The 21,435-nt window shown below is 36.3% G+C and overlaps 1 protein-coding gene across 1 annotated transcript in view; it reads left to right on the forward strand.

Moving 5' to 3' along the window:
* MKLN1 (muskelin 1) overlaps positions 1 to 21,435 on the forward strand; it is a 165,456-nt gene that overhangs the window by 131,097 nt on the left and 12,924 nt on the right. The window contains exons 13-16 of the mRNA XM_044920189.1: positions 3,945 to 4,092; positions 7,848 to 7,962; positions 9,571 to 9,710; positions 16,861 to 16,963. Of these exons, the coding sequence (XP_044776124.1) occupies positions 3,945 to 4,092; positions 7,848 to 7,962; positions 9,571 to 9,710; positions 16,861 to 16,963 (506 nt within the window). The remainder of the gene's footprint in view (positions 1 to 3,944; positions 4,093 to 7,847; positions 7,963 to 9,570; positions 9,711 to 16,860; positions 16,964 to 21,435) is intronic.

Below are 21,435 nucleotides of genomic sequence, written 5' to 3' on the forward strand. Positions count from 1 at the left end.
ATCACTGCCACTGTTTCTCACATCCCATGTCATCCCTTTTCTTGGATTCCTTTTTAGTTTTGTTTTGTTGGAATAGCTCCTCAAAGAATTGTTTCATATGCAGTCATTGATATAAATTTTCATATTTCTGCTGATCCAAAAATTCCTTTATTTTGCCCTCACTGTTGGAAATAGAATTTTAATTCTGTATCTTTTTATATTCCTCAGAATTTTAGTTATTATTCCATTGTATTCTAGCATTCATTGTTAACAGATAAAAGGTCTAATAAGTCTGATACTTATTCTTCTGTGTGTAATAACCTGCTTTTTCCCCCTCTCTAGAAGCTTTTAAAATTTTTCTTTTTATTCCTGGAGTTTTAAAGTTTCATTAGGAGATCTCTGTCTCTTTCTATTTCTCCCACTATCCAAAAGTAGCATTTGGTAAGCCAAAATGGTATAAAGCAAAGAAGCAAGTACCACTTATTTATAAGGACAAATTTTGAGTCTTCCCAGACCCAAAAAACAACCTCTCTCTCAAACTTCTCTGATATCTTAGGACACATCTTGCTAACTGAGGCACAAAATAAATTGAGCTAAAGCACAAACACTCATACACACAGTTCACAACTGTGGCGGCTTGATGCAGAGAGGCTGGGTGTAGTTCCTGGGGAAGGTGTGCTGTCTCTGTAAGAGCTCACTCAAAACAAACGCTGGATGCTGTTTCTGCTCTTCACCTTTTTTTCATAAAGTGGAAATCCTCAGATTTCTTTCAGTTAGCTAAAACAAGTACTAATATAGATCTTTCATAGAAGCAAAGTGGTGTAATGAAAACTTTCAAAAAGCAGGGAATACCTATATATAAAGGGGTTTTTTTTGTTTGTTTGTTTGTAAAACATGCTTAGCTAACCTAGGGTTCTTTCAAACAGGACACTTACTTGTTTCTTCTATTCAGGGAGATTTTCTTTAATTATTTTTTCCTCCTATGTTATTTCACCTCTCCTGAGTGTTCTTCTCAGGCAGATTTCTTACTTCAGTGGTTTTATCCTCTGTGTCCTGTAACTTTTCTATAATAATTTCTGTATCTTTTGCTCTACTGGTAGTTTATCATTTTTATCCTACAGCCGCTGACTTCCTTTTAACTAGTTAGCTCATTTTTCTTTTCATTTTGTCATCTGATTTTTTTGGTCATAGTTTTACTTTTTTATATCATATCTTCTATTCCTTTTTATGGAAGAAGCTTGTTCTTGTTTTATAGATATAATATTCTTTTTACTCTTTACAAAGATAATGAGTTTGTTTTTTTTTTTTTTTAGGTTGTTTCTTTCTGTGATTTATCTTTTCCCATTCTATATGTTTATCTAGGCCCCTATCTTTACACTGTTGAAATTTTTCTCATATCTGATTCCTACCTATATATTAGAATCTATGAATAAAGGACTACATCTGTTAAGAAAGGTAATCAACAGTAACTTCCCTGTGCCTAGGGTAGGCATCTTTCCCAGCCGGCTTCTCCCTCACATAAGACACTGACCAGGGATGTTGTATAAATGCATGGTGCATCTTGTCCACCAGGCTGTCTTCCCTAATATCTGTGTGAAGGTTTCCACCAAAATTTCCATTTCCTCAGTGGGTCCTTACTTAAGGTAAGTGGCTTGCTGCATTAGTTTATAATAAGTCATACATTTCAGGGGCGCCTGGGTGGCTCAGTTGTTAAGTGTCTGCCTTCAGCTAAGGTCAGGATCCTGGAATCCCAGGATTGAGCCCTGTCTCAGGCTCCCTGCTCAGTGGGGAGCCTGCTTCTTCCTCTCCCACTCCCCCTGCTTGTGTTCCCTCTCTAGCTGTGTCTCTGTCAAATAAATAAATAAAATCTTAAAAAAAAAGAAAAAAAGTCATACATTTCTGATATTCACGTTTTAAAAGATTATAGAACAGGGGTTAGCACACTTTTTATATGAAGAGCTAGGTGTAAATATTTTCAGTTTTGTAAGCCATACACACAGTATTGCGAGTGTTACCTTGCTATCTTAACGTGGAAACAGCCACAGACAAAATGTAAATGAATGGATGAGGCCTGCTTTGACCCTAGGCAGGCCGGATCAAGCCACAGTTTGCCAACCCATCTTAGAGAATTCTTAATTTAAAGGCTCAGTATTAAGATGAAATGGAATGAAGAAATTTAAATACAATAAATTTTAAATACAATACAGTTATGTCCTCTACTTCTACCACTAACAAAAGTGATTTCATTTCTTTACTGTTTTATCTTCCAAGGTTATCTGAGGAACAGAAGGGCAGAACCTTGGCACTTTAGAAAGCGTCATTAGGAAAATACCAGATTTAACCACTAAAGACCATGGCATGAGGGTTGAGATTATTATTAAGATTAGGTCCATGAGGGGGCACCTGGGTGGCTCAGTTGTTAAGCGTCTGCCTTCGGCTCAAGTCATGAGCCCAGGGTCCTGGGATCAAGCCCCACATCGGGCTCCCTGCTTGGCAGGAAGCTTGCTTCTCCCTTTCCCACTCCCTCTGCTTGTATTCCCTCTCTCGCTGTGTCTGTCTCTGTCAAATAAATAAGATTAGGTCCATGTGCATGTGTGTATAAATATAAACATATTTGTGTTATGTGTGTGTGTGTATTATTTTTATCATATTTACTGTGCAATGCATTGGGTAGTCTCTTAAAATACTCCACAAACAGGGACACCTGGGTGGCTCAGTTGATTGAATATCTGCCTTCGGCTCGGGTCATGATCCCAGGGTCCTGGAATCAGGCCAGTATCGGGCTCCCTGGTCCACAGGGAGTCTGCTTCTTCTTCTGCCCCTCCTCCCTCTTGTTCTCTCAATCTCTCAATCCCTGTCTTTCTCAAATAATAAAATCTTAAAAAAGAAATGTAAAATATATAATAAAAAAAATAAAATACTCCACAAACAAATTTATTGAATAGGAATGTGAAAGGACACATGAATTTAGGTAAACTAGGAAAAAAATAAATGCCAGATCATTTGGCCTTGCTAAAGTAGATAAAGACAAATGAAGATCAATGTGGCTAATGTCTCCTGCCATAATATTCTGGATTGATTGAAATATTTTACTTCAGTCTGATAATTGTTTAGCATTTTGAGCATATGATGATTGTTCATGTATAAAAGAAATGTAGTGTTGAAACAATGACATTGTATTAGATTCATGGCAATTATGTCATGACCCACAAAATTACGTTTCAACTAATATTTCCATATAACAATGATGAGAAAAATTTGCGTTTGCTGTGTTAGTGTTTTGCAAATTACTGGATAATGCAGAATGACAGTCACTCATTTAGTGGATTTCTTAGAAAAATAAAATATTATTAACTCTGGGCAGTTTTAACCATTCAGGAAAACAAAATGGTGTATTATACCCCAAAGTGTTTTATTTTTACTTGGAAATTGTGTCATTTCATTGTATGTCACGAACAGATATTTTACATGACCCTGGCCTTATTAAACAAACCTGTGTTTCACTTTCTGTCAAATTTGTGTTTTTCCAGGTCAACATTTGAATATTTTACCTCTACTATTAAATTAGAGCTGACTGAGATAAAAAATCAGTTAATTAAAGCATTGACCTTTCTTTCCTCAGTAAAAATGATTATACTGCATACCTGTTTCTACTTCTTCCCTCATTGTAGCTCCTTTCTGGTAGTTAGCATCTGTTTATTCTTTCAACAAATAGTTGGGTAACTACTTGCCAGGCATTGGGAACTAAATAGTGAACCAAACTACCTCTGCCTTGTACAGCTTACATTCTAGAGTGGGGAGAATGCAATAAACAGTTATTTATTGTGTAATATAAAAGTTCTGTAGTAATGTTAGAAGGTAAGTGCCATGGACACAGGGAGAGGGCAAGGGTGTATCTTTTATACAGTGGTTCTACTCTGTCATTTAACATGAATGTTGTCATCTTATTTTCTCTCAACTTATAGTTCCAATGACAGGATTCACACAGAGAGCAACCATTGATCCAGAACTGAATGAAATACATGTCTTATCTGGACTCAGCAAAGACAAAGAAAAGAGGGAGGAGAATGTCAGAAATTCATTCTGGATTTATGACATTGTGAGGAATAGTTGGTAAGGAGCTCTTGTCTGTGTCTCAATCCCAATGTAACATTTATTTGAGGATGTTGGTTTCTTCAAAAGAAGACAGAAGTAGAAGACTTATGCTAATTTGTGATGTCATGCATTTCAGTGTCAGTATAGGCTTACCTCATTTTATTGCACTTTGCACATGTTTCAGTTTTTACAAGTTGAAGGTTTGGCAGCTTTGTGTTGAGCGTTTCTATTAGCACCATTTTTCCAGCAGAATTTGCTCACTTTATGTCTGTATGTCATATTTTGATAATTCTCACAGTATTTCAAATCTTTTCATTATTATATTTATTATGGTTATCAGTGATCTTTGATGTTACTGTTGTAATTGTTTTAGGAGTGCCATGAACTATGCCCATATGAGATGGTGAACTTAATTTATAAATATTGTTTGTGTTCTGACCATTCTACCAGCCATCTCTTCCCTCATCTCTCTCCCTTTCCTTAGACACCCCTATTCCCTGAGACATAACCATATTGAAATTAGGCCAATTAATAACCCTACAAAGGCCTCTAAGTGTTCAAGTGAGGGGGAGAAAGCTAGTCCTCTTGTGCCAAACAGCCAAGTTGTGAATGCAAAGGAAAAGTTCTTGAGGGAAATTAAAAGTGCTGTTCCAGTGAACCCATGAATGATAAAGCAAAACAGCCTTACTGCTGATATGAAGAAAGTTTTAGAGGTTTGGATAGATCAAACCAGCCACAACATTCCCTTAAGCCAAAGCCTGCTCCAGAGCAAAACCCTAACTCTTCAATTCTGTGAAGGCTGAGAGAGGTGAGGAAGCTGCAAAAGAAAAGTTTGAAGCTAGCAGAGGTTGGTTCCTAAGGTTTAAGGAAAGAAGCTGTCTTGGTAACAGCTAAGTGCTGATGTAGAAGCTACAAGTTATCTTAGATCTAACCATGATCATTAATGAAGGTGACTACAATAAATAGCAGATTTTCATTGTAGATGAAACAGCCTCCTATTGGAGTAAGATGCCATCGAGGACTTACATAGCTAGAGAGGAGAAGTCAACGCCTGGCTTCAAAGCTTCAGGGGACAGGCTGACTAACTTGTTAGGTGCTAACGCAGTTGGTAACTTCAAGTTGAAGACAGTGCTCACTTATCATTCTGAAAATCTTAGGACCCTTAAAAATTATGATAAATCTACTGTGCGTCTGCTCTGTAAATGGAACAACAAAGCCTAAAGACAGCATATCTGTTTACAGTATGGTTTACTGAACATTTTGAGCCCACTGTTGAGACTGAGTGCTCAGAAAAAAAGATTCATTTCATATTACTGCTCGTTGAGGATGCACCTCGTCATTCAAGAGCTCTAATGGAGATGGAGAATGAGATTAATGTTTTCATGCCTGCTAACACAGCATTCATTCTGTAGCCTATGGATCAATGAGTCATTTCAACTTTGAAGTCTTCTTATTTAAGAAATATATTTCATAAGATTACAGCTGCCATAGATTATGAATTACTCTGATGGATCTGGGCAAAGAAAAGTGAAAACCTTCTGGGAAAGGATTCACCATTCTAGATGCCATGAAGAGCATTCAGATTTGTGGGATGAGGTCAAAATACCTACATGAACAGGAATTTGGAAGAAGTTGATTCCAACCTTCCTGGATGACTTTGAGAGGTTCAAGACTTCGGTGGAGGAAGTAACTGCAGATGTGATGGAAAGAGCAAGAGAACCATTATTAGAAGTGGAGCCTGACAATGTGACTGCATTGCTGCAAGAGATAAAGTGGTTTCTTGAGATGGAACCTATTCCTGGTGTAGACTCTGTGAAGATTGTAGAAATGACAGCAAAGGATTTAGAATATTACGTAAACTTAGTCAATAAAGCAGTAGCAGGGTTGAGAGGATTTACTCCCAATTTTGAAAGAAGTTCTACTAATGGGTAAAGTGTTGTCAAACAACATTGCATGCTAGAGAGAAATAGTTGATGAAAGGGAGTTGATGCAGCCAATTTCATTATACTTGACCCTTGAACAACACAGGCCTTAGGGGTGCCAACCCCCACACAGTTGGAATTCCATGTATAACCTAACTCCCTATAAACCCAACTACTAATAGCCTACTATTGATCAGAAGCCTTGTCAATAACATAAACAGTTGACTAATACATATTTTATATGTTATATGTAGTATATACTGTGTTCTTACAATAAGGTAAGATAGAGGAAAGAATGTTAAAATCATAAGGAAAGAGAAAATATATTTACCATACTGTACTGTAAAAAAATCTGCGTTATAGTGGATCCGTGTAGTTCAAACCCATATTGTTCAAGGGTCAACTGTTTTATTTGAAGAAATTGCCACAGCAACCACCACTCTGATCATTTAACAGCCATCAACATTGAGGCAAGCCCCTCCACCAGCAAAAAGATTATGACTTGCTGAAAACTCAGAGGTTGATTAGCATTTTTTAGCAATAAAGTATTTTTTAATTAAGGTATATACATTGTTTTGTAGACATAATGCTATTGCATACTTAATAGACTACAGAATAGTATAAACGTAACTTCTGTATGCTTTGGGAAACAAAAGAATTCCTTTGACTCACTTAATTACAGTATTTGCTTTATTGTGGTGGTCTGGAAATGAACCCACAACATCTCAGAGGTGTATGCCTATATTGGGAAAAGAAGTCAATATTGGTGCCTATGTATACAGTTTGTTCTATGAATGGATTATACCTCTGAATTTTTCAATTAGTAGATGATTCCTGGTCTGGAAGTCAAGAGAATTGTATTTTAGTCTAGATTTTGCTACTAAGTAGATGTGTGAAATTGAGAACAATGTTTTTTTTTAATGTTCCCAGGTGGTCTTGGTTTTGTTTTGTTTTGTTTAAATTCAAGTTAGTTAACACATAGTGTAGTATTGGTTTCAGGAATAGAATTCAGTGATTCATCATTTACATAAAACACCCAGTGCTCATCCCAACAAGTACCTTTCTTAATGCCCATCACCCGTTTAGCTTACCCGCCCTACCTTAATGCCCAACCCACCTCCCCTCCAGTAAGGCTCAGTTTGTTCTCTATATTTAAGAGTCTCTTATGGTTTGCTTCCCTTTCTGTTTTTATCTTATTTTATTTTTCCTTCCCTTCCCCTCCAGGTGGTCTTAGTTTTGACAAATTAACTGATTTCAGTAGAGCAGGGTGGGAGGCATTATTCAGTGTTTTCAAACCAGGACCTTTAAGTCACAGAGTATCTCACAGAACTAGTGCTGCACATTTTGCTTTGGAAAACAATGGCCTAGAGAATCCAGCTCAAACATTCTGTGATTACTGCATAAGTGGATATTTTACAAAACAGGAGTTTCAGAGAACTTCCTCCATGCTTGCAACTAAGGAATTTATTATTTCCAAAGTAGGACATTTATTTTAAGCAGTAAAACTGAAAGAAATCTGTGAGGTTTTTTTATTGTGAATAAATAGATGGAATTATCTTGTCTTTTAGACTTTGCTTTGAACTTTCATATATGCTGTCTGTGTTTCATAACGTGAAATAGGTTGTTCTTAAGTGAGGTTTTGGATGGACATTAAAAGAATGTAAGAATGCCATTCTAACAAATTCGTACTATTGTGTGAGCACGACCAGAACTTTTAAGATTTGATGTGAGCAGATTTATAAATTTTTTGTTGGAATTAGACATCCAGTTAATTTGCTTGCTAAAGTTCTATTAATATTATGTATGCTGCTAATTTTAGGATAAAATGCCTTAAAAAGCAATATCTTGCAGGTCTTGCGTCTATAAGAATGATCAAGCTGCAAAGGATAATCCAAGTAAAAGTCTTCAGGAGGAAGAACCATGTCCAAGATTTGCCCATCAGCTTGTATATGATGAGTTACACAAGGTACCGTAAATATATCGACTTGTAAACTTTCCAAGACCTATAATCTGATAGAATCCCAAAATAAATGTTTCTGATTATTTTTAAGTGCCTTTGAATAAAAAGTTATAATATATAGCAGACATCATAGAATATATAGCAGACATTCAATATCATTTCTCCCTAAAATTCCTTAATAGAATAACCATTTTCCATAGTCCAAAGTTCCTGGCACTTTTGCACTTTGCTTTGTAGCTGCATAGATCAGATACATTGCATGACCTGTTGTTTCTACAATATCAATATCCAACTAAAAAATCTACAGTTTTTAGCATTAGGATACCTTGTCCCATGATATAAAAAAGTATATGTAACTTCTGATTTTAGATTTTCCTATTGTGTAAGAAGTCTTTTTATCTTTATTTTTCCTATGACGTGACGTGTTTTTTCTATTGGCCTCACAAAAACAGTCCTGCATTCTCAAGTTTTAGTGTCACTAAATGTTCAGGGTGGTTTCTTTAAACTATGTCTCCCTTAAACTTTACATATAGTTTAGTGATTGGGCTCAGATTATATAATAACTTATTGACAAAGCTTGTATTCCTTTTATATAGGCCATAGGTGACTATTTAAATTCCATATCACGGGGTGCCTGGGTGGCTCAGTCGTTGGGCGTCTGCCTTCGGCTCAGGTCATGATCCCAGCGTCCTGGGATCGAGCCCTGCATCGGGCTCCTTGCTCTGAGGGAGGCCTGCTTCTCTCTCTACCACTCCCTTGCTTGTGTTCCTGCTCTCGCTATCTCTCTCTCTGTCAAATGAATAAATAAAATCTTTAAAAAAAAAAAAAATTCCATATCACTTCAGACCTTTAGGTAAATATTACCATAAGAGTGAATAAAAGCCCTTCCCTTAGAGTCTCCCAGATTAAAGGGTAAATGAATTTGGATCTGTAGGATAGAAGTAATATCGCTATCGTATAACACTGTTGAACATATATGTTTTCAAAACTTCAGGAACTGTTTTAACACTTCGTTTAAGTACAGAATATCACTAAAATTATACCAATGAAATCATTATTGCATTCCTTTTTCATTTCTTTTTTTTTTGGTATTGAATAATGTAATATTTTACAAGTTATGTCACAAATTATATGTACCACTTAATATTTGGCAGTAAGCCTAAAGCAAAATTAAGATGCTAAAATTTAAAAGTTCTAGTTACTATTGACCTTCGGTGATTCAACATGTGTGTCAGAGTTTTATTAAAGATCTTGTTTGTTGTTATGATCAACACTTGGTTAACTTAATAATCCCCATTATTTGTTGCCCTAAGTAAACTCTTTATCATGGATTAGCTTCTTACTGTCGTTGCTTTCGTTTCATGTCTTCCATTGTCAGTATAATTGTGGTAATACAGCTCATTTTAATCTAAAATGCGGCTTAAGGAAGTAGCCACAGTACTTTAAAGTAAAATGGAAGTGAGAAACATCAAAAGAAGCCTTTGTTAGAAATGCAGTAATGTTTTAATTATTACTGTTAAACTTTGCTACCAAAATGAAGAAATTTTATTATGACTTCTGTAGTTTCCGGAGTATGCATGCATCTTAAAATGTGGCTTGTTTTGTTTATTTTAGGTTCATTATTTATTTGGTGGGAATCCAGGAAAATCTTGCTCTCCAAAGATGAGATTAGATGACTTCTGGTCACTGAAGTTATGTAGGCCTTCAAAAGATTACTTACTGAGGCACTGCAAGTACCTGATAAGAAAACACAGGTATAAAAATAACTCACTGAAAACTTTTATTTAACATTATTAGCTATTGTTGGTGTTACCTCGACTTTGGAGATAGGGCTTTGTCTTTGGAAATTTACTAATACTACAGTGTAAATACTGTGAAGATCATGACTCTTGTAAATGCCCTTTTATTTTCCTTATTTTTGCTTTCCTCTTTCAAAGGAAGATACAGAGTGAAGATATATATTGATGCTAAAATTTTCTAGATATAGAACAAGGAAATTTTGCAACTGTTAAATGGAAGAAATTTCTATGAAGGTGATGAACCTATCTTCCAGTAACTCAAGGCCTACTCAGTACAAAGTACATCAGTTCTATATTATTGCCATATGCCTAGCCTATTGATAACTTTCTTAACAGTGAATGTGATGATATAGCTGACTAAATTATCTTCCTAATCTGATGTTTCAGAATACAACTTCAAATATGATTTTGGTTTTACATCATTCACTTTGCCATTTAATTGCAAAATCATGTAATCAAACATTTTCGTATATATTTTGTGGGTCATGTTTGCTTTTGAGCCCTAGCAGGTGATGATAAGCTACTGAAAAATGTAGAAAAGCATATCTGTCCTTTAGTTATTGATAATGTTCGATGGTAAGAAAAGTTTATAGTTTGGAAGGAGAAGTTTAGCCTTTAATGATGATAATAGTTACCATTTATTGAGCAATTTTTGTGTGCTAGATCTTGCATATTATTCCTACAGTAAGACAATTGAATAAGTACTGTTCTTATCACTATTTCATAAAAGAAGAAATGGGGTATTTTTAAATGGGTTATATAATTCATCTAGGGTCACTCAGCTGTAAGTGACACAGCCAGGATATGGTCCTGAGTATTTTGACTCCAGCATTCATCACTTCACCACCACCATCACCACTACACATGCATACATGTATGTCTGTGTATTTACACATACATGTTTATATGTCTATTATATATATTTATGTATTTTATCTTATATAAAATATAAATACATAAAAATCTCTGGTATAAATTATTAAACTGTTTTCCTTTATCATATCATGTTTACTTACTGTTCCCTTCTCTGCTTTCACAAGTTGTGCTTGAAAGATAAATTAATAACAGAAGCTAGTTACTTCTGTTACTTTGGCATTACTGTGAGTAATTAGTGTATTTCCTGTAGAATCTACAGGAGAAAGGGTCTGAATCCTCTTGTTGACTGGATAACAAGAGATAAATTCTGTTTTATTAATAAGATTTAAGCTTGAGGTACCTTCAACTAAGGTGTACACTGCTAAAATTTTATTCTTTAGTATTTTACTTAATGTTAGAGTTAGTTTTTCAAGGATGAGACAGAGAGGAAATTATAGCGTTCTTTTTCTACTTCAGATACAGGAACGGGTAGTTGGGTAATTAAACTGAGCTTTTTAAAAATTTCCTGACCAGGAGCCCATTGGAGATTAGAGGAGATTTTTAGGTACTATATGTAAAGAATTTGAATTCACTTATAAACATTTTCCTCTGGCTTTTAATTTAAAAAAGTAATGTATGGTTAATAAAAAAAAATAAGTCCTCTCACCCTGCAAAATAATTGAATCATGCATCATCCCGTCAATTGAGAAATAACAACTTACTGTTGTGGTGTGTATCCTTTATATGTGCACACATATATTTTTGTTTAACTGAAAAATAGGGATCATAATGCTTTGAATCTGATTTCTTTCAATGAATGATATATTACAGACATCTTATTACCATGTTAATAAATACAAATAGAAATTATAATTCTAATGGCTGCATAGTGTTCTATTTTATGTGTAATTTTCTTAGTTTACTTTTGTAAAATATTTAGATTATTTCCAGCTTATTTGCTATTATAAATAATACTGTAATATTATTATATACTTCCATATGTACCCCTATCCAAAAATTCTGTAGGATATTGGTAGAATTGGTGAATTATCAGTTGCCCTCCAGAAAGTTAATTTGCATTCCTTCCAGAAGTAAGTAGGATTATTCATTTTCTCACAGCCACACCATTGTGAGAAGTATTATTTTTTTTTTTAATCTTTGACGATTGTTTTTTTCTTTTGAAAATATATCATTGGGCACGTGAAATGACAATTTGTGGAAATCTGAAATATTATATATTATGGCATGTTTTAAGTTTTAAGTACAAACACCACTGTTAGTGACTTGTGCTGGTAAAAGGCATAAAGTAAGGAATGTCAGTGGATAAAGAATAAAAGATAATAATCAGTAACAAATCATTTAAACTTTAAATATATGATGAAAAACTCTAGCAAATTTTTTGAGGATGAGAATGGTTCATAAAATAGTGACTGAAGCTGAGAGGCAACAAGTTTGTGTGATGGGGCAAAGAAGCAGCCTTTGAAATTTTCTACCATGGGAAAAGAAGTATGCTAGCTCATCTCAGAACTGAAACCAGAAAAGCCCTGAAAGGAGAATTTAAGAACGTTTAAAGACCCTATCCATTTATATAGAGTATTTTCCTTTTTTTTTTTTTTTTTTAATTTTATTTACTTATTTGACAGAGAGAGACACAGCCAGAGAGGGAACACTAGCAGGGGGAGTGGGAGAGGGAGAAGCAGGCTTCCCTCTGAGCACAGAGCCCGATGCAGGGCTTGTTCCCAGGACGAGATCATGACCTGAGCCGAAGGCAGACGGTTAATGACTGAGCCGCCCAGGCGCCCCTATATAGAGTATTTTCATTTAGAGTAGTAATAGTAGCATAAAATTATGGAACACAGTATTATTCTTTTCTGATTGTGATTACTTTTTGACTTCAGTTTTAGGAGCTAATGTCTTACATTGGAAAAAGTACTAGACCTGAACCTTGGATTGATCTTTAAGCCTTGTAACTTCGTCTTTCTGGAGATCACTTTGCTCATGTATAAAATGGCCAGAACAACCACCTATGGGTCTTTATACATCAGTGAAACTTCATTTATTGAAGAAATATTTATTAAGCACCTACTGTGTGCTAGGTATTATCCTAGGCTCTGTGGATATGTCAGTGAAGAAAATAAGCAAAAATTCCTATCCCCAAGTTTCTATCTTATGAAGGAAGACTAGCAGTAAACATAATACAGAATTTATATGTTAATAAGTATTATGAAAAAGAACTAAAACAGGTTAAGAACTATTTTGTACAAGTTAGGGAGCTGGGTATGTGATTTTTAAATAAGAATATTAGGATAGACCTCACTGCAAAGGTGAATAGTGACCTAAAGAACATAAGGGAAGAAGGGCTACCTAGGTGGCTCAGTTAGGCAACCGACTCTTGATTTCAGGACTCAGGTCATGATTTCATGGTCATGAGATCAAGCCCCACATCGGGCTCCTTGCTCAGTGCAGAGTCAGCTTGAGATTCTCCCTCTCCCTCTGCCCCTCCCCCCAAATTGCACGCGAGTTTGCCCTCTCTCTGAAATAAATACATAAATAAATCTTTTTAAAAAAATAAAGAATATGAGAGAACGAATCATGTAGATATTTGAGAGGAAAAGTGTTCCAGATAGGTAATAGACAAGGCTCTGAGGTTAAAAATATGCCTGGATTATTTGAGGAATAAATTGAGGAGAGCAGTGTGGTAGAAGTAGAATGAGTGAGGTGATTGTGGTAGGAAATGAGGTCAGAGAGATAAGAAGGGGACAGTTGGTGAAGGGTCTTTGGCTTTTACTCTGAGTGAAAGGAGAGCATTGAAAGATTTTACGTAGAGGAATAACACACTCAGATTTCTCTTTTAATAAAAACCATTCTAGGTTTTCTTCCAGAAGAACTGAGTAAAAGGTTGAGATCAAGAAAGCCCAGTAAGATTCTGGATAAACTTTGAAGATTGCACCAACAGAATTTCTTGATGGATTGGATATGGGTATGAAAGGAGAGTAGTCAGGGCATCCTGAGAATCTTGTCTACTACTAATTTGAACTGATAGTCAAAGGCCCATTTTATTTATTTATTTACTTATTTATTTTTATTTTTATTTATTTTTAAAGATTTGATTTTTAAGTAATCTCTACCCCCAGTGTGGGGCTCAAACTCACAACCCCTAGGTCAAAGAGTCACATGTTCCACTGCCTGAGCCAGCCAGGCCCCCCTGGCCCATTTTAGATATTTGAAAAGACATAGGCTTTTTTTTCTACCAACCCTTAGATGAATTCAGGAGTTTGAGGGACATTGCTACATTGCAGGCAGAATAGATAGAAGTTGCTTTATATGAATTGAAATAGAGCATGAGAATTACCTTTTTAATTTAAATTTCATATTAAATTAGATACCTAGTGTTTCATTCTGTGGGACCTTACCCTATACTGCTGGGCTGGCTTGTTTATTTTCATTATTATTCTTATGGAAAACAGTTACGTATTCTATTTAGTTAAAATATAAATTTGGAGGAGAGAAGTATACTGTATGCCAAGAAATGTGTCTTTGTTCTTTTTTTTTTTTTAATTCATTTATTTGACAGAGGGAGACACAGCTAGAGAGGGAACATAAGCAGGGGGAGTGGGAGAGGGAGAAGCAGGCTTCCCACCGAGCAGGGAGCCCGATGCGGGGCTCGATCCCAGGACCCTGGGATCATGACCTGAGCCGAAGGCAGATGCTTAACGACTGAGCCACCCAGGCGCCCCTGTGTCTTTGTTCTTAATGGTACCATGCAGTACAGTAAATAAATACCACTATTATTTTTCCCTATAACATTCAAATTTACAGACTTATCAACAATTTGGGGTAGAAAGGAGCAAAAGAAAAACTTTTTAATAGGGTTGATTCCTGTTCCTCTAGGTACAGGACACAGTTGTTGGCTGAAATAGAATTCTAGACTGCAGACATAAGTCCAATGATGAGTTTTTGCAGGCCAAAGAAAGCTTAGAAAAAAGAGAGAAAACACACCTTCTAGGAAAATGGATCTCTTGACTGGATCTTAATAGGATGGTAGGTGTGTTGGTTAAGTTATTTCAGGAAGTAAAGGATAAAGACATTCTTAGGATATCTCACTAAAAGAGAAGTTATTATGAGAATATCCAGACAATTCCGGCATTGCCTCAACCTTTGAACAGTGAGGCCTAATGAAGAATTTTTTTTTTTTTAAAGATTTTATTTATTTATTTGAGAGAGAGAGAATGAGAGACAGAGAGCATGAGAGGGAGGAGGGTCAGAGGGAGAAGCAGACTCCCCGCCGAGCAGGGAGCCCGATGCGGGACTCCATCCAGGGACTCCAGGATCATGACCTGAGCCGAAGGCAGTCGCCTAACCAACTGAGCCACCAGGCGCCCATGGGCCTAATGAAGAATTGTTTAGGGTCTTAGAACAATTCTACTAGCAAGGAGTCACTATAGTAGCTTTCCTTATAACTGAACCTCTGTCTTTCTGCTGCTTTTTACCTGCTTCTCCTGTTCTGCTGATTATTCCAAATTCTGCTTTCCCTCAATCTCATAGCTTCCAAAGACAGATAGACAGCTAGATAGGTACGTGTGGCTTTGGTAAATAAGTAGGTAGATAGATAGGAAGAAAGGAAAGAAAAGAGGGATAGAAAGGGAAGGAATCTACCTACCATCTCATGTGTTCTATTTACTGACTTCTATGTTTGTGTGTCTTTTATGTCCTTGTGTATCTCACATTCAGATTCTCTCAGAGAGTATCTTCTTAGAGAGGGCTCCCTGGGGAGAGTACCCCTATTGGGAATAATTCTGCCAGGCTACTTTATAAACTGCTGATCAAGCTTCAGAGGATTGCTTTTGTCTCAGGTGCCAAAACTGGTCTAACCCATTTTGGACAAGATGGTAGAGTAACATGACCTCTGCCTAAGGAGCTCTCTCATCTGAGGGCTTGAAGGCTAGCTGACAGGCCTGGTACTATCTGATACAACAGAGCTGTAAAATTTTGCTAGTCTTTGCCCTGCTTGAAATACAGGTACTCTATCTCTGAGATTAGCTCTAAAGACAGGAAATTATTGATGCCATCAGCCTAAACACCATTGTGAAAGGCTCATTATTTTCCTTTCCCAAGTGAAATTAAATGTCTTCTTTTCTTTCTCTCTGTACAATATTTTGAAAAGCATACCAACTTATTACAAATAAATCCATATATAATTATGCCATAACAAAAGATTTAAATAGATAAACAGTCCCAAGCAGATTTTTTTTTCTGTTAGAGAACTAACTCATTGTTTTCTTTTCAGCTTTGGAATCAGATGGATCTGTGTTTGATTCTACTTCTGCCATTTTTTAGCTCTTATCTTGGCCGAGTTCATTCTGAGCCTCAGTTTCTCATCTGTAAAAAATGATAAAGTTTATTGTCATCGGAGTGGGGGTAAATGCAGTAATATATGTAAAATACTCAATACAGTGTCTAGCACATAACACGCTTGATAAGTAATTGCTACAGTTGTTTTCGTTATTGACTGAGACAGGAAATCTTATTAAAAATATTTAATCAATTTAAAATATATATTTTTTCAGGGGCGCCTGGGTGGCTCAGTCGGTTAAGCGTCTGCCTTCGGCTCAGGTCATGATCTCCAGGTCCTGGGATCGAGCCCCACATCGGGCTCCCTGCTCATCAGGGAGTCTGCTTCTCTCTCTTCCTCTGCCTCTCCCCACTGCTCCTGTTCTCTCTCTCACTCTGTATCTCTCTCTCAAATGAATAAAATTTAAAAAAAATTCTTTAAAATATATATTTTTTCCATCAGTGTTAATGATAGAAAAGAAACTATACTCATTTCTGTTTCTGAAGTATCCCGTTAGGCACCTCTGGTGGAATGTATATTACACAGATCTAACCAGGTATTTTTATTTTAGCTCTACTTGTTTTTTATGAAACATATTCAGCTCTTTTGCAGTTTTGTTATGTAAAATATTTGACATGTTCACTATGTTTCGTAGTTGATTTAATCTTAGCTTGCAGTTTTAGAGGAGGGTAGGAAGTGCTCCCCCCCCCGTCTCTAGCACCGTGACGCCTGTGCCCACCTGGCATTATCATTACTTCTGCGGGGCAGTGTTCGCACTTCTGGATTCCCAAACACAGGTTTTTGTTAGATACCTGCAGTGACTCCTCAGACAGAGAGTATTCCACTGCAGGTCTGAATGACATTTCTGATGTTTTCTCATAACTCCAGACAATTATTATTCTTGTTTACATTTTCTAGGTTTGAAGAAAAGGCCCAAATGGACCCCCTTAGTGCTCTGAAATATTTACAAAACGATCTTTATATAACTGTGGATCATTCAGACCCAGAAGAGACAAAAGAGGTAAAAACTTGCTGTTTTTTCTCTTAGATGTTTAAAGGAAATGAGGAAAATATGATGACACTAATAATTTTTAAAGTAGCCCAGAGCAGATGAAATAAAAATTGAATAGGCTTACTTTCATGTGATGATAAAAGGTTCAGGTCACACAAAAAAACCCTTGATCCTTTCAGAAAAGGATTCTCAGGTTTAAAGTTTTAGCCTAGACATTAGTTTTGTGTGTTGGGAAGGAAATAGAAATTTTTACTTCCGTAGTCCCATGCTTCTTTCACTTAAGGATTACATAATGGCTCAATATAAACTTTTCTCTTGATACTCCAAAATCCCATAAGAGAAGAAAGAAAACTCTCCTCTTTTAGAAGAAGAAAGTGAAGCGAGGTTGGTAGGAGTAGAATCCCTGCTACCTTGATATTTAGTTATTTGAATGTCATAGCAGAATAGTTCAACTACAGTCTACTGACTTCTTTCATCAGGAGTCCCTGACCTTGAGAAATTAGTAGCAGATAATTACTTTTCAGGGTTTTTTTTCTTACTAATACTAGAGGGAGAAGAGAAGATGTAATCTACAGTGTGTGAATACACCTGCAGTGGGTTTCATAGTCTGACAGCCTGTCTTCCTACTAACCGCTGAGATTCCTTTTGTCACTTTTAACTTTTGCCAAGCATCCTTGTGCATAGTTCATCTAGCAACATCTGAACTGCAATTCATTTTACCTTCCACTCACAGAATTGGTACTGATGATATATGGTTCTGTCCCTACTATCTATTTCCCTGTTCTGTTGCTTTGCTTTGGCTTTGCAAAAGCAACATCAAGCAGTGCTTTTTTCTTGTTCAGCGATGACACAGGTTTCAGATTTAATGTTAAGTCACTTTTAGGTACCAGGTTCGTTGTACTTTCCAGCAGTAGAGCCTGCATTTCCTTGGCACCAAAACAAAGAGATTCTCTTTCATAGTTGCCTACTGTGAAATAAGTCTGATTGCTCTTAGTCAGTTTTGGTTATAACCCTTCCCTAGGAGGAGAATCAGTTTTAGAACCACCACCCTCCCCGCTCCGAAGGGGGACAGTTAATTGTCTCTCCTTGAGTCTTCAATCAATTCATGATACTATTGAAATGGTGAAACTGTCATAGTTTTGCCAAGTAGCAGAATATGTTTGGTTTCATCTGTTATGGCTTATAACTGAACATAGTTGTCATTTTTATTAGACCATGCATTTGAAAGTTATAAATAGATTTCCTTGTGTCTTCTCCATAGTCTATCTAAAATGGCTCTAACCCGGGAACATTCATTTTTCTCTTATTTTTTAAAACCAAAACAAAACAAAATATTGCAAAGTAAATAAATTCAGCTGTGTGAACTGCAAGTAGGCCAAAGAAAACAGACAGTTTGTTCTTAAAGCTAAGCTAATGGGAAAAACCAGGACAGGGAGGTATCTCAAGTTCAAACAGAGCCATTTTAAAAATTTTGGTAGCAGGTTTCTCTTTTTCTCCTCTCCTCTGTAGTTTGAAATTATGATTTTGTAGGCCACAGACTTCCATTTTTTAAAAGCTTTATGTATCAAGAGTTGTTTAGCCCTAATAGAAGTTAGTTAAAATTGTGCTGTGCGTGTGTGTGTCAGCATCAGAATTGCTTCAGAGACTTTTTCAAAACAATACCCTCACCCTAAGAGTCTCTCATCTGCCCTTATGTAACAGAAAACACTGCTGACATTGAGGATTACTGGTCTGTAAGATTATTATTTTGTTTAAAAATGTGTAAATGGATTTTGTTTTGGGAAAAGAAATCCTTTGGTGACAGTTCTAGGATATGTACTTAGAGTATTTGTTAGTAAGGCATATAGATCTTCACTTTCCTTATAAGATATCATTCCACTTATCAAAAAAGACCTTACTATTGTTTACTGCTTGTTTTTGTTCTCTCGGTATATTTTACAAAATTTATTATATTAAATGATTGTATCAGCAACTAGAAGCGGTTTTTAGATTTTTCTGTTTTTTGGGAGGCCGGTTATCATGATGATCATCATCATTGTGCCTATTATTGGAAAAATGATGATGGACTACCAGCTGTATGCCAAATAATGATTTTTTGCTTTCGTCCAGTCTCCAGAATGTGGAATCTAAATTGGCAGTGAGCTGCTGATAAACCCTATGAAAATATTTTTTTTTCTAGAAAAGGCCTGAGACAAGGTTGCCTAAATTAATTCTGCCATTTTCAGAGAAGATTCTATAATAGAAAAGGAATGAGAAAAACAAGTTTTGAGCCAGTATTACACATTTTGTATTAATTACATTTCTGCTGAGCTTCCAAAGTACTGGTGTCATTCATTTAACAGATGTGTATTGAGTCCCTACAATATGCCAGGCATTTTTCTAGGCACAGGAAATATATTGGTGAACCAAGCAAAATACCTGCCTGGGTGGTACTTATTACTAGTGGTGAGAGATGATAAACATATTAAATAAGCAAATTTTATAGTACATTAGTAATGATAGGTATTATGGGAAAATTAAGAGAGATAAGAAGGGTGAAGAGAGATCAGAATTAGAAGGGGTGAAAATTGGACAGTTGCAGTATTAATAGGATGCTCTTAATAGGCCTCATTTAGAAATGGTATGTACACAAAGACTTGAAGGGTGTGAGGAAGTGATGTAAGTAGATAATTTGGGGAAGATAATTCCTGGCAAAGGGCGGGTTAGAACAAAGACCCGAGGGTGGGAGCATCCTGGCTTTGTTCAGGAGAACAGCCAGGAGGCCACTGTGGCTGGAGTAGAGGTGAGAATGATGGGAGTAGTCACAGATGAGGTCAGAGATTGGGATTGGGAGATCAGATTGTGAATAAATTCCTAAGTCAGTGTTAGGACTTTGGTTATTACTCTAAATGAATAAGTAGCCAGGTCAGGGTATTACGCAGAGGAGTGATGTGATCTGCTTTATGTCTTACCTGACTTAAGATCACTAAAATCTAAGATCACTCGGATTGCTGTATTGAGAATAGACTAAAGGGGAGAGTAAGAATGGAGGCGGAGAGACCTATAAAAGAGATTATAGAAATCTAAGCAAGGGATTATTGTAGTGCACACCAAAGTAGCAGCAGTAGAAATAGAAGTAAAGTAGATCAGATTCTCAATGTATATTAAAAGTAGAACCAACAGTGGGAATGCAATCTGGTACAGCCACTATGGAAAACAGTAGGGAAGTTCCTCAAAAAGTTAAAAGTAGAACTACCACACGATCCAGCAATTGCACTACTAGGTATTTACCCAAAAAATACAAAAACACTAATTCAAAGGGATACGTGTACTTTGATGTTTATAGCAGCATTATCTACAATAGCCAAATTATGGAAATAGCCCAAGTATCCATCAGCACACACACACACACGCACACACACACACACACCCCTGAATATTACTCAGCCATAAAAAAGAATGAAATCTTGTCATTTGCAACAACATGAATGGAGCTAGAGAGTATTAGCTAAATGAAATAAGTCAGTCAGAGAAAGACAAATACCATATGATTTCACTCATATGTGGAATTTAAGAAACAAAACAAATGAGCAAAGAGGGGAAAAAAAGAGGCAAACCAAGAAACAGACTTTTTTAAGTACTCTCTACACTCAGCGTGGGCCTCAAACACACAACCCCAACTCTAGAGTCGCATGCTCTACCGACTGAGCCAGCCAGGTGCCCCAACAGACTCTTAACTATAGAGAACAAACTGATGGTTACCAGGAGGTGGGGGGGTTGGGGTTAAATAGGTGATGGGAATGAGGGAATGCACTCATTGTGGTGAGCACTGGGTGATGTATGGGAGTGTTGAATCACTATATTGTACACCTGAAACTAATATTACACTGTATGTTATCTAACTGGAATTTAAATAAAACTTAAAAAAAAGTAATACCAACAGAATTTTATGATCGATGGGATGTAGGGTTTGAAAGAAATGACTCCAGAGTTATTAGCCTGAGTATATGGAGCTGTTATCAACTGAAATGAGAAGTGCCTGGGTAGACCCAGTTTGTGGTCATAGATGGGGGCTCCTGACTGGGATCGGGTGTATAATGTTGGATATCTCCAGTTTGAGATGCCTGTGGAACAGCCAACCTTATACGTTGAGGTGATAGTTGGATATTCATGTCTGGCTTTATTCAGATTATGTAATATCACTTGGTACCTGTTGTACGTATCAGGCCAGTACGTATCAGTTCCACTTAATCAGATTATTAAAACAATAGTTTTCACCCTGTCCTTTTGTATGTAGAACCAGTGGGTTTATCTTTCACCTTAGAAGTCAGAAAAGAGGAACAAATTAACCCTCAAATAAGTAGAAGATAGGAAATTAGTGAAACAGGAAACAATAGAAAAAACTTTAAAAAGTGAAAAGTTGGTTCTTTGAAAATGTGAATAAAATAGCAAGACTTACAAAGAACAAAATAGTGAAAATATAAATTGTCAGCATCATTATG

The sequence above is a fragment of the Neomonachus schauinslandi genome, chromosome 12, assembly GCF_002201575.2.
Source record: "Neomonachus schauinslandi chromosome 12, ASM220157v2, whole genome shotgun sequence".
In the NCBI taxonomy this organism is placed as follows: domain Eukaryota; kingdom Metazoa; phylum Chordata; class Mammalia; order Carnivora; family Phocidae; genus Neomonachus; species Neomonachus schauinslandi.